Genomic DNA, 14,582 nt, shown 5'->3' with positions numbered 1-14,582 from the left:
ATGGCTCTAGTTTGACTTTCATTTGCGTCAAAGTTAGCATTTCTATAGTTTAGCTGCTAACATGTTGTAAATTCACACCCTGACCTATGCCTGGATTACTCATTTCAGAGGAAACACCCTTATGGTTAGGCTTTTGTGCAACTGTGTGTTAGAAAGAATGTATAGGCTAAGCATCATAAAATTATGATCCTTAAGTAAATAATTTAAGGGTCACCATTACGAAAACGTCTGTAACACTAGTTGGCCGCTGTGTGTGTTTTCCAGCAAAGCTATTTTGTGTTTTTTCTTCCGTCTGAGACTAATTTAATGTCCTTTTGAAGCCTTTGGCTTTTACTTTTCATTACTTCCAGTCTCTCAGATAAACCTTTTCAAAGCACTGGAATAAACAACAACAGTTTCTCTGCTATTTTGAGAGGGAATTGGAAAGTTGCAAAGGGTTGAAAAGCAATAGGTAAAGTGGCAGACCTGGAGGCAAAACAAGTGTAATTCAATCTATCCAGAAAGAGAAAGAATTTTTTAAATATCTTTCCGTACCTTAAAGCAATATAGTCATGGTTTCTGAATTATATGCAGTGCAAACACAAGTTATTAAAAGTGTCCAAAAAAACAACATTGCTGAACAGTGCATTAGAGTATAGTTGGAAAAACTGTATTCTGCTGCACCTGATAGATGAAGGGACTCAATCGGCTAGATTAATTTACCAGGGAATTGAATAATTTCTTTTATTAATTTCTTTGCCCTCACCTATCGTCTTCCTTTCATTATGTTGTCACTCTCCCCTTGCCAAGCAACAGGACTCTGATTCGTATTTTTGGAACCTTCAAAGCAGACGGCTCCCAGAATATACACAGAGGACAAAACAAAGAGAGAAAAATCCTTGTTGCTAAGGAACAGAGAAACAGATCACCAGGAGGACCGCTTGCATGAAATAATAGACCAAATTAAGCTGAATTACTACACCGTGCCTCACAATTGTAATAACTCAATGTGTGTTTGTCACTGAAGACATTCAAAGAAATAAACATAATTGTACACTTTAGTCTAGTTTGCATGCATATAACAAACACACTATCATTATATTCTGCAAATGATTCTGTCATTTTAATATACATAGTCAGTATACTGTCTTTTAGGGAGTATTTGCATTTACATCACATCTAATCAATGACAATGCCCAGAGTTCAAAACAACATCATAAACCTAAAAGTCATACATCATTCACAAAGACTTGGTGAATATACATTTAGAACATAAGGTCACATCGGGAAGTCCATGGAAATTAGCTGCACTTTTAAAATTAAAAAGCAAACTAAATAATGTTCATCTGTTGTCGGCAGTATTCTAACCGTTATTCTTGCACAACTGAAGAAGTTTCTAAAATACATGTTTAACCTGAAAGGGGGAAAAGGCATTCATGAGATTATTGTGCTTGTTATGTATGGAGAAGTTTTGTTTCACTGAATATGATTTGGGTCTTATACCTGCTTTTGTCTTCTCTTGATTTGCATTTCTTGCTGTTGTTTTGCCCTGACCTCTTCCAGAGTTAGGCATCCACCTGGGGAAATAGTAGACATGGTTAAACCAGTCTACGAATTATTATTTTCTATGAAAATATTGATTATATTTACTAATTGATGCATCTAGAAACAGATGTAGCCAATGTCTGATAGGGTGTTTGACTGCTTGACTGTGTCAAATGTGGTAATCCAGGGATCGTCTGTGATGTTTGGTATTTGTAAGTTACCACATTCATTAATGGTTTTACAATTGTGTAAGACCTATCCTGGGATGAGTTTCCCAAAAGCATCATAAGCCAATGGACGCAAGTTCTGTTGAACTCGGCTGGTAACGAGGGAACTCGCGTCTATATTATATAGTTGCTTTTGGGAAATGCATCCCTGATGTCTTTCTTTGAATGTAGTACTTGTTCCATGTCATTACATTGTTTAAAGCATGAGAAACAAATATATTTGACAAAATATATTTGAATCATATGTATATCCACTGTAGTGATTTTGTAGTGAAAAGTGTAGATTTTTTCTTTTTTCATTCACCAATCAATTTTTAGGTTTCAGGATTTAAAAACAAATGTTGTTATGAAAGATATAATGGAATGAACTGATATACCAATTTACTTTATGTAATATGTGGGTAAAATGTCCATAAATTCATAAACTGTATCTAATTTGCATTTTAATGTGTTCCTGGGGCAACATTTAATGAAAAAATAAGTGTAATAATTGGCAACATTTTCATAATAATATCTAATATTTCATAGGAATATTGATATATAATTTCTTTCCCTATTCACTAGTCTCCCAAAATCCCTGATAAACATAAAATCAATGCCCTGTTTTTTAACAGAAAGTCATGTTTTAATTTGAAACCCCATTACATTTTCCTGAGATGTTGATTTATTCAATTTGAAAATGAGTTAGATTTAAATGATAATTACAAAATATTATCATATTTCCATAAGAGTGCTAAATTTGATTACTTGATTAATGTCAGTCATTTTTAAAGATCAAGGAGAAGTTGTTGACATAGTGATACTGTTAAAACTGTGACATGTATGGTGTCAGAGAAATTCACAAAAATATAATGTCCACTACAGTGGACAAAAATCTATTCCTGGGTCCCAGGAAGATTTAAAAAAAGGCACTTTAACTCCCCCTAGTGGTGATGACACATTCTTTTTATTTGAATCCTTTCAAACAGACTTTACATATTTGTTTTCTGACATGGTTGGTGATTGACTCACCCACAGTACTAGGAGATATGGAAATATAACCCATGGCCCGACTCAAGCGCAGATCCTCCAAAGCTGCCAGTTCTGCTTCTGCTTCTGTTAAACAGCCAAGCATGCAGTCAGTGAGTGTTAACAACTTAACCTTCTATCATTTAAAACTTAAAAAACAGGAAATATCACATATTTAAATAGTGTTACCTACAAAAACATAAAACGAATTCAGTATAATAGCCTATAAGGATGATTGTGCTCTTGTTACTTTGAAGTAAGTGTAAAACTTCCAGTTGGCCACATTTACATCAAATAGGCTAGTAACTTTTTACTTTCTTTTAAAATTGTGTGAGGACAGGATCATTGGAGACAGAGATTATTTGTTGTAAAAAATGTAAACAAATACCAACTGAACTGAATAAAATATTGTACATTGTAATACTAATACTTAACACTATTATTTAGAAGTTAAAAAGTAATGGAAGAAAAGACAAAGAAGCACTCTTTACAATAATGAATTAAAGACACAGCTATAATTTTTCATTTAACTGGATTTTTTTTTTTTAAATCATCCAAGGGGTTTGAAAGATTCCCCAGTTGAAAAATCACCCATTCAGTGAGAAATAAAAAGGAAATGAGAGATGTTGAAGCACAGCATATTCCCAACTTACTTTGCTGAATGTCTTGTCTTTTCTTTGGGTTTGGTGCAAATACTGTAAATGCTTTTTGACTGCCATACAAAAAAGAAAACAAGTCAGTGAGCAAAACAAAACAAGCTCTAAAGGATTTACTTTTGGCAACTATTTACTACACAGTTTAATGCTGATGCTTGGATTAAGACCTGATCCACCATATGTTTTTTGGGGCCTCTGGCACTCTTTAGCATTCCTCCTACCTGTGGATTTCATAAAGCGAATGTGATTTTGGTTGTTCCTTCGATGCACACGTTGCAGGTTTTGACCTCGGTGAAGTCTCGGACTGTTTCTCCTTTATTGCTTTAGTGCTTCTCTCCGTCGCTTTGGGTTTGTATTCGGTGACACATCTTGGGCAGCTTGAGGCCCTTTTGCGGTGACCGACACCGACATCTCTGCTTCTGACGGCAGGTGTTGTTTCGGCTGTACTGCTTTTCTTGTTCAGATGCTTAGGTTTCGTTTCAACAGGTTTCGGCTTTATAAGTCTCGTGTCCGGCATATTTAAGTTACAGAGTTAACATTGAGGCAATCAACCTCTCATCTGTCACCTATCCGAAAATTTCCGTATTCCGTTAAAGAAACTTTTTCTTGAATGCACCGGTTTCAGTCAGAAAGAAAAAAAACAGATATTTTCATTCAAAAGGATCAGCTTAAAAAAAGAAATATCAAATTATCAAAGCCGTGCGTGTTCCTTAGTTAAGGACAGCCGTGAACAGCGCAACCGCGTGCATGTGATCCGATTATAATGAGCGCGCAAGGCGCACACTGTGGTGACCTCGGTATCCCATAGTAACCAATTTTACTACAACAACTAGCCTAGTACAAATAATGAGATAGATATGCATGATTTTTAGTGAATCTCCTTTACTTAAAAAAAAAAAAGAAAAAAAAGTGTTGCTGTGAAAATCTATATAATCACAGTATTGTGTTTTGTAGATCGCCTATCGAACCAAGGTGTATACTGTTGCTATGGTTACCACCCCTGTTGGAAGCATGGTTGGAAGCGATTTCTGAAAACAGCCTATTGGAATTTTTTTTTTTTTTTTTTTTTTTTTTTTTTATATATATATATTTGCTAAATATAATCATATTTTTTCTAAAATCTTGTTTCGTAATAAAAAAAATAAAAATAAAAATAGGCTAAAGATAAATCTATTCTAAACGAAGCCTGAAACGTGCCTAATGTTGCACAATAAGAGTGTCGATGGGCTGTTCTATTAATTTTCTAAAATAAAGTTAATAAAAACTTAAGCCTCTAGCTTTTATTAAGGCGGTTTAAAACCGGTGCATTGTAGACCTCTAGGCCTAGCTACAGTGCAATGCATAAGTGAAATACTTATTTTTAAATACTTAAAAATAAAAATCTGCCTGCCTCTATGGGGGTGTACTCACTTATGCACCATGTATTTTAAGGAAGAACATTTATTTATTTACGATACATTATTCATTCACAAAGAAAATCGGTGTCCTTAAAGGTTGGATTTTTCCTAATTTTTTAAATTAAGGCATTAAGTTTAATTTCCAAAATATGTTTTTTTATTCCTCTTTTTAGTCAACTTTAGCATGGGTGTATTCACTTATGCATAGCACTGTATATGCGATTGTATGTATTTTACAGGCAGTCAGTGAAATGCAATATGAAGGATCATGAAACTTGAGAGTGTCAGAGGGCATCAAAATTGCATCCCCCGCAAATGCTTCTCTGCGCTCGAACTCTTTTCTTGTTGTTGGTGAAACTGAACGTCTCCAACCCTGAATCCACACTGTAAAAAGATTTGTTATCACAACTTTTTATCTTTTGTCAAATCAACTTAGATGATTAATGTGGTTCAGATAACACACTATATTGAGTTTCTATTTATTAAACCAATCTCCTTCATTGTATTAACTATTTATTATTATTATTTCAATTAACCTCAAATTAGATGTAGGCTATAACCAGTGGCTTCCACTTTCAAAGATGAAAATATAGGCCTAATCAATGGGTCAATAAAAGTTTAAATATGTAAAAAAAGATTAAAGAGAGCTCTGTGGTCATTTACTCAGATTCAGTAGGCTAATCAATTCAAGAAGCTCTATTAGCCTATTTGCATGGTATTAGCTTTACAATGGTCAAGCGACAATATAAAACATCATGCAGACACATGCATGCAGGCACGTGCACACAATAAAATTGGGTTATGACATGCGGACAAATATGCATTTTATTACTTCTGCAAACTGTAGGTAGGTACATTTCCTCATGTATTTTTCGACGACAGAAGCGCGAACGGTCCTCCTACACTGTAAGCGGTGCTGTAACATTCACCGCCCCGATGAATTTCTATCGCTCTCTACTTTTACTTTGACGCATTAGGACATGACGGGATTGTAGCAGTCGCTGAAAACGGTCAGTGTGTGATGGGAGAACTAGCCCGTTGACTTCGGACAGGTAGGATTACCCTGAACGATCATTAATCACACGTTAAAAGACGGATGTTTAGGAAAGGTCTGCGACCGGCTGGGTTGGAAGGGAGGAGCGCACGCTCGCGCACAGAGCATCATCATTTTCCCTTTTGACTTTCATTTTGTGTATTTCGATGCACAGCAAGTTACGGTGATTTGTAGCCGTGTGCATTTCGCGTGCTCGATAAAAGGCAGCTGCTTTTATATATATCACGCCACGCCATCATTTAGGGAAGTGCAGGTCTTCAGGGACGTACAGGGGGCTCTAGCTGTCACTGCACGAACACACGCCCATTTTCAATATATGACCAAAATAATGACCCGAGGAATGAACTAGACGTAAACGCATCGACTCTGCTAGACACAGTCGTATTCAGCGGGCTTTTTGTTGGACATATGCATTTGTTTTTTATTGCGAATTCAGCTTCTCCGTTATAGGCCGTCGAAATGTTATGACAAATACGGGGAGGTTTTTGGGAATCACAGTGGGTGTTTATTCACAAATGACTGCGGCTCGCGCATAAACATTGAAAACGCGCGTGGCATTCTGGCACCTGTGCGCGCGGCGCTTCCTGGTATGTGTCCATTAATGTCGTTCAGGTTTCACAGTTATTGCACGGACAGCCTTGGTGTTCAAGAACTATACGAATGCTTCATTTGCTCTCGGGATTTTTATTTCTATGGCTCGTATGAAACAAAGGGCAGCGCATTACTCTCGTCTTCACGGCGTAGGCATGGCGCGATTTCACATTATTAATGTAGCCGATATGTCTTGTTTTAGGCAGAAATGCTCAGATGCTTCATTTTTTGTTCAGCTGCGGCCTGGTGTGAGTAGTAGTAATAATAATACACTATACATTTATGGTCAAATTCAAGGTAAAATAATAATAATAAACTGGCAGCTGTGTGTTTCCAGAACTTAACCGTAAAATTACAATGATGATATTACACGCATTGTTTTGGTGATTGTGTATTTTACTCTTCATAACTGTACATATTATTAAACGATGTACTGTTAAATGCCAACATGTGAGCTTTTTGACCTATCAAGCATCTGAGGTCAATAGTAACAGAAAGATCACAATTACCCACACAAACACCAATCAGATTACATTAAAATGATACCATTAAAGTAAAATAAAACACCATAATGGATATTATAACTTATAACAACGATAAAAGAAACGAACTTTTTTTTATAAAATCCAAACAAATGTCATGGTTTTTTACATGAACTTCTGAGATGTTGCTTTTCCCTTTAAATTTCCCTTAAAGGTGATTTGACATTGTTTTACTGTTAAAAGATACATAGTCTGTTGCTTTTTTAATTATAATAGCCTATACATTTTCTCTATAAATTATAAGATAATTCCCTTATAATAAAACGTCTTATACACTTTGATATAGGCCTAATTTTTATTTATCATCATTTAAAAGTTCAATTCTTTTCCAGTTAAAATTATGTTTTTATAACGTAGGCTATTTCAGTGGCTATAATGATCAGATGTTAGATTCCATACTCTGTTGTTCAGTTTCAGCATTTATTTCTGCAGGTACTACGCATTTTAAATTCACAGTTCTGACAGTTCCATTCTGAAACTGCGTATATTTAATGTGGGATTATCAGTTCTATTATACATACTGTATATGTATAGCATACAATAGCAGCACATACAGAATTATAATTGCACTGTTCATTTGGTTAATTCAAAAGATCCCACTAATTGTACTTAATCTGATTTGAGATTTATTTCCTGATAGAAATTCAGCTAGAACTCATTTTCTTTAGCACGCAGAAAAATTATAACTAGAAAAGGGAAGACCACGAATACCTATATGCATAATTTTTTTCTTGTTTAATATAGTGTAGGTTTAATCGTGGGTATGGTGGTGCGTGCAGATTTACTTATTAAAACACAATTATTATTGTTCACCGTTCTGCCTCCACTCTCTCCGGTCATCGATTAGTGAAACTCAGTAGACCTCTACAAGTTTTTCAGTTTCCACATCAGTCATGTGCTACCCTTCTTTCTTGTGCATAAGCAGAGCTTGTTTCAAACTGTTTGGTTGACTTAAGTTTCATCTTACATAAGATCGGAAGACAGGCCCTGTAAGCAAATACAAGAAAACTGTTGGAAATTTGCATGTTTAGCTTGAGTCTCTAGACAAATGACCTGCCTGTGGGTTACATACTGTATATGCACTTCTTTAGGAAATATATAGGTTACTACAGTCAATTGCACTGGGAAGCAGATTTTACAAATGGACAGTTGGAAGGTTGATATCTTGTGTTAGAATTTTAGTACACATGTACATATTTACGATCAACTTTATTTCAGCTTCGTGTGTCCAGATTCTCTGGAACAATGGACAAGGAGCCACAAACTAAAGCAGAACCTGCAAAGAGCACAGTCAACACCACGACCACCACAGCGGTGAACCCTTCCCATCAGGCCAATGGCACACCGAAAACTCCCCCTGCACTCACAACTGTAACCACCTTCCACAATCAACCCACCCCTACCAACAGAAAAGTGGTGCAGGTATATTTGTTCAAACCATGCTCCTCAATTTTTTGATCACTTCTCCCAGTTGTCACAGAGTTGGCCCTTTTAAGCAATTGCATGTGTTAAAATTGTACTTGAATATTAATTTTAAACACAAGAAGAAAAAAAATAATCAAGTTAATATATGCTTTTGAAATATAATAATAAACATTCAAATATAATCTATTAGTTGACTACTTTCACTAAACTTTGTGATTTACTTCCAATATGTTTAAATATTGTGGCTCGCTAGTTTCAGGTTATGAATGTAGTCATCTAGTTGACAAAACGGCACTTAAAATGATTGACCGCAAGAAGATTTGAAAATACAGCCATTTTCAGAGACAGGACAAGAGATATTCTGATTATTGCTGTGTACAGAATTTTCCAAACTCAATGGAACATGAAGTTTCATTACGTAAACGTGAAGTTATTCCAACCCAAACAGACCGTACAAGATTATTTTACCACAGGGTGTCTGTGTTTACTTCAGTTTGAGACCTGATGATTAAGATCAGAACAAACATTTATATGTATATCTCTTTTGATCACTTTCCTGTCATTTTCATTGACAATTATTTCACTATATGTAAATTACACGTTTAAATGGAAATTCAGGTTTGAAATATGATCATTAAAGGAACAGTGAAAATGCTGTCATCATTTACTCACCCTCACGTGGTTTCAAACCTGTATGAATTTCTTTCCTCTGCTGAACACAAAGGAAGATATTTTGAAGAATGTCGTTAACCAGACAGTTGACGAGCCCCATTGACTTCCATAGTAGGAAAAAAAAAATACTATAGCAGTCAATGTGGTAAATCAACTTTTTGGTTACCGATGATTACAGGTTGGTGAGGAAATATATTTTATTTATTATTCAGAATCCACATTTGGAAAGGAAATGTATATATGTACAGGAACAATTCAGTTAATTGATTCTTTGTTTTAATCAACTGACAATCATAAAAAGTAATAATCTACTTTCCCATGAGTAACTGTAGAAATTACCAGAAATTTTGAACCATAACACGGAAATGGACTGCAATTTGCACTGCATATATATATATATTATACTATAACATTTTAGAGTACTGTTTGTAACTATTGTTTTTAACAATTGTTTTTGCTCTTTCTGAAGGTCAATCTGTCTGGGGACCGACTGGCACCTTCCTTTTCACCTAGTGAGAGACTCAGCCAAGCTTCATCTTCGCAGCAGACCCCGAAAACGGTGTGTGTGCAACAACATAGAAGCACCTGCTCTCAAAAATGATGCTCGTTTTATAGGTGCTTTCATGACATTTATGGTTTAACTTCTACTGATTTGATCCATTTCTTAACCATCAGGTTTCTCTTCCTGCTGGATCAACTCCTCTTGTAAGAGGAAGTCATAATCCGATTGCTGCTACGGCCACCCGTAAGATTTCCCCTCAAGCTCTGCTTCTGGGGAAGAGCCCGAATCCGAGTCAGGCTCAGATGCTCCTGAGGGCCCAGATGGTAATGCAACCTGTCACGTCCTGTTCTGCAGATCTTAAGATCTTCACATGCACTTTAAACATCTTTTTACCCAGACGCCATGCCCCCTTTCACACTTACAGATGGAAACTTTGCTGGTTTCTCGACTCTTAGTGAATGCTGATCTAAAACTCTGTCCTGTGATTTTTTTTTATTTTATTTTTATTGAGTGAAGCATGTATGTGCTGTGCACACATAATTGGTGTCTACAGGTTGTATTACTTTCAGCTCATGGTCTGTTGTGACCAGCCTGGTGTGTTGGCTAGAACAAATGGAGGGTTAGTGTCTAGAGGTCTGCACTCAGTGCATGCTTGCATGTTTCTGATGAGGACAGATTTTACTCGACCACATCAAAAGCTTTTCAATGTGCTGTGAAGTTCACCATCACACCTACATAGCACAAGCACAACAGGCAGGAAATAACAGCCTTCTATTTTGCACCACTGGGACTTTTTCTTTATCTTTTTAGCTTCTCTCTTTTTCTTTCTCTCTTTCATTTTTCTCTTTTTCTGTGCTTGCCATCTGGCAGTTGATTCTAACGTCTGCTGTGCGGCCTGATGTACCTGCCCTCTCCTCCTCCTCCTCTTCCTTCTCCTCCTCTTCCTCCACCCCTTCCTCTTCCTCACCTCGATTTCCTTCCACACAGGTGAGCTCGATTATGTATGGTCATGTGATAGAGGCATCTGGTCTAGTGAATTTAAAGGGATAGTTCACTTAAAAAAGAAATTTTGTCATTCTCCCTGAACTTACTTTCTTCCATGCAACACAAAACGAAAATCTCTGAAATGTTTCATACTATACCATGAAAACGAATGCAGACTAATGGTGACAAGGTCCAAACAATTTTGAGATTATTATTTTTAGAAAATCTTCCCCTCCGCAACAGCTCTCAATCTCATTCACTTTATTGACAATAAAAATGGCACATTAATGTGTCATTTCATATAGCGTTTCATGTTTGACGTCATTGAGTTTGGTTGGCTTTTTTTTTCATACAAAACTTTCGCATGACTTCTGTAAGACTTTGTAAGAATATTATCTTTAATTTGTTTTTTTGTCATTTTGAAAATATGGAAAGAGGAACTCAGACATTTTGCTAAATATCGCCTTACACTGAAGAAAGGTTTGGAGCGACATGAGAGTGAGTAAATTATGACAAATTTTTCATTTGTAGGTGAACTATCCTTTTTCGATGTAACATAACCGCAAAAACAAAAGACAAGAAAATATTTAATGTTTTTCTGATGTTTTAAATCTTTGTTTATCTAGCTTATGCTGCATGTGGTGTTTTTCCAAATGTATGGCATCAATATCTCTCTCATTCTGTTCTGTTCTGTTCTGTTCTTCAGCTCCAGAGTCTGACTCTCCGTCCACCTCTACCTGGCACCCTTACCATTCCTCCGAACTTACCACTGAAACCCACAACGTCAAGCCAACCCCCTCCGCTTTCGTGCCCAAGATTATCAAACTTCCTTCTGAGAGCCAGCCAGCCAGCGAATGCTCCAGGGAAAGAGGGAGCAACTAAGACAGAAAGCCCAACAGCTCAAACGAAAGCAACACCTGTTCGCCATCTTACGGTTCCACCTCCATGTAAGCAGCCACATACGTATCTCTCTCTACATAATGTAAATATTTGAATCACATTTAGAAAAACATGTTCAAAAAAGTTTGGAGTCCGTAGAACACATTTAATTAATCGAAAGTGACATTTATAATGTTACAAAAGACATATCAAATAAATGCTGTTCTTCTGAACTTTCTATTCATCAAAGAATACTGGAGAAAAAACATAATATTGTTTACATAATATGTGTGTATATGTATATGTATATATATATATATATATATATATATGTGTGTATATATAGTATAAATACACACACACAAAGACATATTTATAATGTATAAATATAATAATATATACACATATATATCATGTAAACAAAGACTTATGTTTGATGTGATTAATCGCCAGTAATCGATTTGATAGCACTAATTAAAATAGAAAACAGTTATTTAAAAAAATTACAATAACATTTCACAATATTACAGTTACTACTGGATTCTCGATCAAATAAATGCAACCTTGGTGAGAAAAAGAGAACTTTTTTATAAATATGTAGGACTAAAAGCCCATGTTGGAGAGATATGTTGGAATAAAAAGCTGAATTGCGAATGTTTTTCTTATTTTTTCTTGTGTCTCCAGCCCTGTACGCACCTGCACAGGCCCACGCCTTAGCAAAACAGAAGCTGAACAGCAGTGGTCTCAAGAGGCCCCACAGCCAAATCAGCATCCCCCAGCACCCCTTCAATCAGAGGCATACACCCCCCAACTCACCCCCCGCCACACCAAAGAAGCCTCTTCCAGAGTTAAAGCGCTGCCCGTCCACCCAGCCATCACAAAGCATGTCGGCGCAGAGCGCTTCAGTGCCCATCACAGTTCCTTCCCCTGCGAGGTCTCACCTCACACCCCCTACCCCGACTTTGCCCTTGAGGTCTTCCTCACCCGGTGGATCCTTACTGGCCACACAACAGCTGCTGAGGATCGCGTTGTCCTCTGCATCTGCCCAGTGCACCAACGGCCAATCAAAAACAGCCTCTGTGTCCCCGCCCCACGATCTCATCCAATCGAAGCCGCTCGTCTTGCCTGTGCTCTCTAAACCAGAATGCCCTGCCCAGCCGCTACGGACTACAAACCCATGCCCACAGCTGGTGCAGCTGTCGCCCTCCAGACAAACCACGGCGGCCACACCTCTCATCACCACCCCTCCGCTGGCGTCTCCTCAAAGGGCGTCTCCTCCTTCTCCAGTGCTGCCCCTGGTGTCCACCAGCAGCATTCTCGCGCCGCCACAATCCCCTTTGACCTCACAGAGCCCCACGCAAACGGCCCAGACGTTAAAAGACTCAAAAGACAGAAAGGAAGAACAGAAGGAGAAGGATGTACCAGACCAGACTCCTCAAGATCTGAAATGTCCAGCACCCCAAAAGAAAATCCCCCAGGCTGTTGCCGTAGATCAGCCGTCAAGTGAAACTTCGGAGAAGGTTAGAAGAAGCACAGTGCATGTTCACTCAAACATCTTGGCCAATATGGGTTATTCAATGGCTGATATGATATCTATAGAACAAGATAGACATATATAAACGACAGTTTAATGATGGCAAATGATGCATAGACAAATTGCTCTATTTTACTCTATTTTATTTTACTCTAAATTTGCTCAAAATTGGAAGTTATCTTTCAATACCCATAATCTCAAAATGCCACATATGTTCTGATTAATACTCATGGCCTATATATCGGTCTATCATTATTCATTACTTTTTTCACCAGGGTTATTTTAGTTAACCCTAATTTTTGTTATTTCGTTATAAAATAAACGCTAAAAGGATAGTTAACCCAAAAATGTTGTAATCATTTACTCACCTTAATGTTGTTCCAAACTTGTATGAGTTTCTTTCTTCTGCTGAACACAAAATAAGATATTTTAAAGAATGTTGGTAATCAAAAAGTTGACAGTAGCCATTGACTTCCAAAGTAGGAGAAAGAATACAATGGAAGTCAAAAAGAATTTGAAATATGAACTAAACAATAATAGTATATTAATTATGCTACTACAGTAACACTGTTTTACTTTTACTTTATTTTGACCTGCATTTCAGGTCTTGAGTAAGATGACAGTCTGCACAGAGGATTCGAGGACTGACAGCCAAATGAAGACGTCACAGAAGAATGAGACACTGTCGCCTTCAGTCGCACCATGGTCGGCTGAGAAAGATGACCAGTGTGAGGAAATGTCCACCCAGTCAGACAATCACTCAGGTACACTTATCATCTGTTTAAAAGAAATATCACAAATATTTTCAAGTAATTTTAACATTTCTTCTAGACAACAGTCTAGATCCATTAAATGGATATTTCTGCTCAAGTCTAATGCTTTTCAGATGTTTCTCCTGAGAAATAACCTAATTGTCTCACATGTGTCTCTTGTACAGTTTCAGAAGAGGTTAGTGTTAGTTAGGGTTAGGGAAATAAATTCAGTTATTTCAATATAAACTCAAACTCAAATTTGTCCAATTTATCTGAATGTGTTAGGAGAAACATCTGAGAAGGTTGATGCTTTTATATATAACTAAGAACTCCATAAAGTGTCCTGAGATATGAAGGAGCATTTATAGACGCTGTTGGTAATATCATAACTGTCTTCATTTTTTCTAGCAATCTCCAGCCTCTCCTCTGACATGTCACCCATCCAGTCCTCCATGACTCAGCCGTTAGATATGTCTCCTGTGGACAGCTGCTTCCCTCCAAAGTTTCTCCCTGTGCCGGACAGACCACCGGTTCAGCCTCCCGCCATCAGTCAAATGATTCCCACAGAGGTCCAGCAACCTTCAGGACCGGCCAAACCTTTGGTTCTAACACACCTGGTGGAAGGGTTTATCATACAGGAGGGACTGGAGCCATTCCCGGTAAACAAAACATCTATCAACCGCTGCCTGAATAACATATCTTTGTATTCATCAAAGAATTCTGGAAATATGTATCATGCAAAAATATGTTTTCAACATTGATAATGAGAAATGTTTCTTGAGCAGCAAATGATTTCTGAAGGATCATGTGATACTGGAGTAATGATGCTGAAAAT

At 37.1% G+C, this 14,582-nt stretch overlaps 2 protein-coding genes across 7 annotated transcripts in view; one reads left to right on the top strand and one right to left on the bottom strand.

Annotated features, from left to right (window-relative positions):
- Positions 1 to 863: 863 nt before the first annotated feature.
- Positions 864 to 4,297, bottom strand: LOC311284434 (uncharacterized protein). Its single transcript, XM_084399465.1, has 5 exons — positions 3,637 to 4,297; positions 3,413 to 3,471; positions 2,763 to 2,846; positions 1,483 to 1,556; positions 864 to 1,393 (listed from the first exon to the last, which is right to left on the bottom strand). Exons 1-5 carry the CDS (start codon positions 3,930 to 3,932, stop codon positions 1,376 to 1,378), a joined length of 531 nt encoding a protein of 176 aa, XP_084255591.1. The 5' UTR covers positions 3,933 to 4,297; the 3' UTR covers positions 864 to 1,375.
- Positions 4,298 to 5,665: 1,368 nt separating this feature from the next.
- LOC311284018 (polyhomeotic homolog 3) overlaps positions 5,666 to 14,582 on the top strand; it is a 12,800-nt gene continuing 3,883 nt past the window's right edge. The window contains exons 1-9 of one of the 6 annotated variants that reach the window (XM_084398826.1): positions 5,724 to 5,864; positions 8,218 to 8,421; positions 9,566 to 9,655; positions 9,772 to 9,921; positions 10,469 to 10,585; positions 11,289 to 11,529; positions 12,146 to 12,981; positions 13,600 to 13,759; positions 14,156 to 14,406. In XM_084398826.1, coding sequence (XP_084254952.1) covers positions 8,245 to 8,421; positions 9,566 to 9,655; positions 9,772 to 9,921; positions 10,469 to 10,585; positions 11,289 to 11,529; positions 12,146 to 12,981; positions 13,600 to 13,759; positions 14,156 to 14,406 — 2,022 coding nt within the window. In that variant the 5' untranslated portion in view covers positions 5,724 to 5,864; positions 8,218 to 8,244. The other 5 variants (XM_084398824.1, XM_084398827.1, XM_084398829.1 and 2 more) reach the window with 5 other exon arrangements.

The sequence above is a fragment of the Rutilus rutilus genome (assembly GCF_951802725.1).
Source record: "Rutilus rutilus genome assembly, chromosome: 24".
NCBI lineage: Eukaryota > Metazoa > Chordata > Actinopteri > Cypriniformes > Leuciscidae > Rutilus > Rutilus rutilus.
The sequence above is the reverse complement of the archived record's forward strand: the minus strand, read 5'-3'. Positions and strand labels throughout refer to the sequence as shown.

Coding starts and splice junctions, on each gene's coding strand:
- LOC311284434 (XM_084399465.1), bottom strand. CDS start 3,932: ATGCCGGACACGAGACTTATAAAGCCGAAACCTGTTGAAACGAAACCT. Junction 3,472..3,636: donor TCGCTTTATGAAATCCACAG/GTAGGAGGAATG, acceptor TTTGTATGGCAG/TCAAAAAGCATTTACAGTAT. Junction 1,557..2,762: donor CATATCTCCTAGTACTGTGG/GTGAGTCAATCA, acceptor CTATTTCCCCAG/GTGGATGCCTAACTCTGGAA.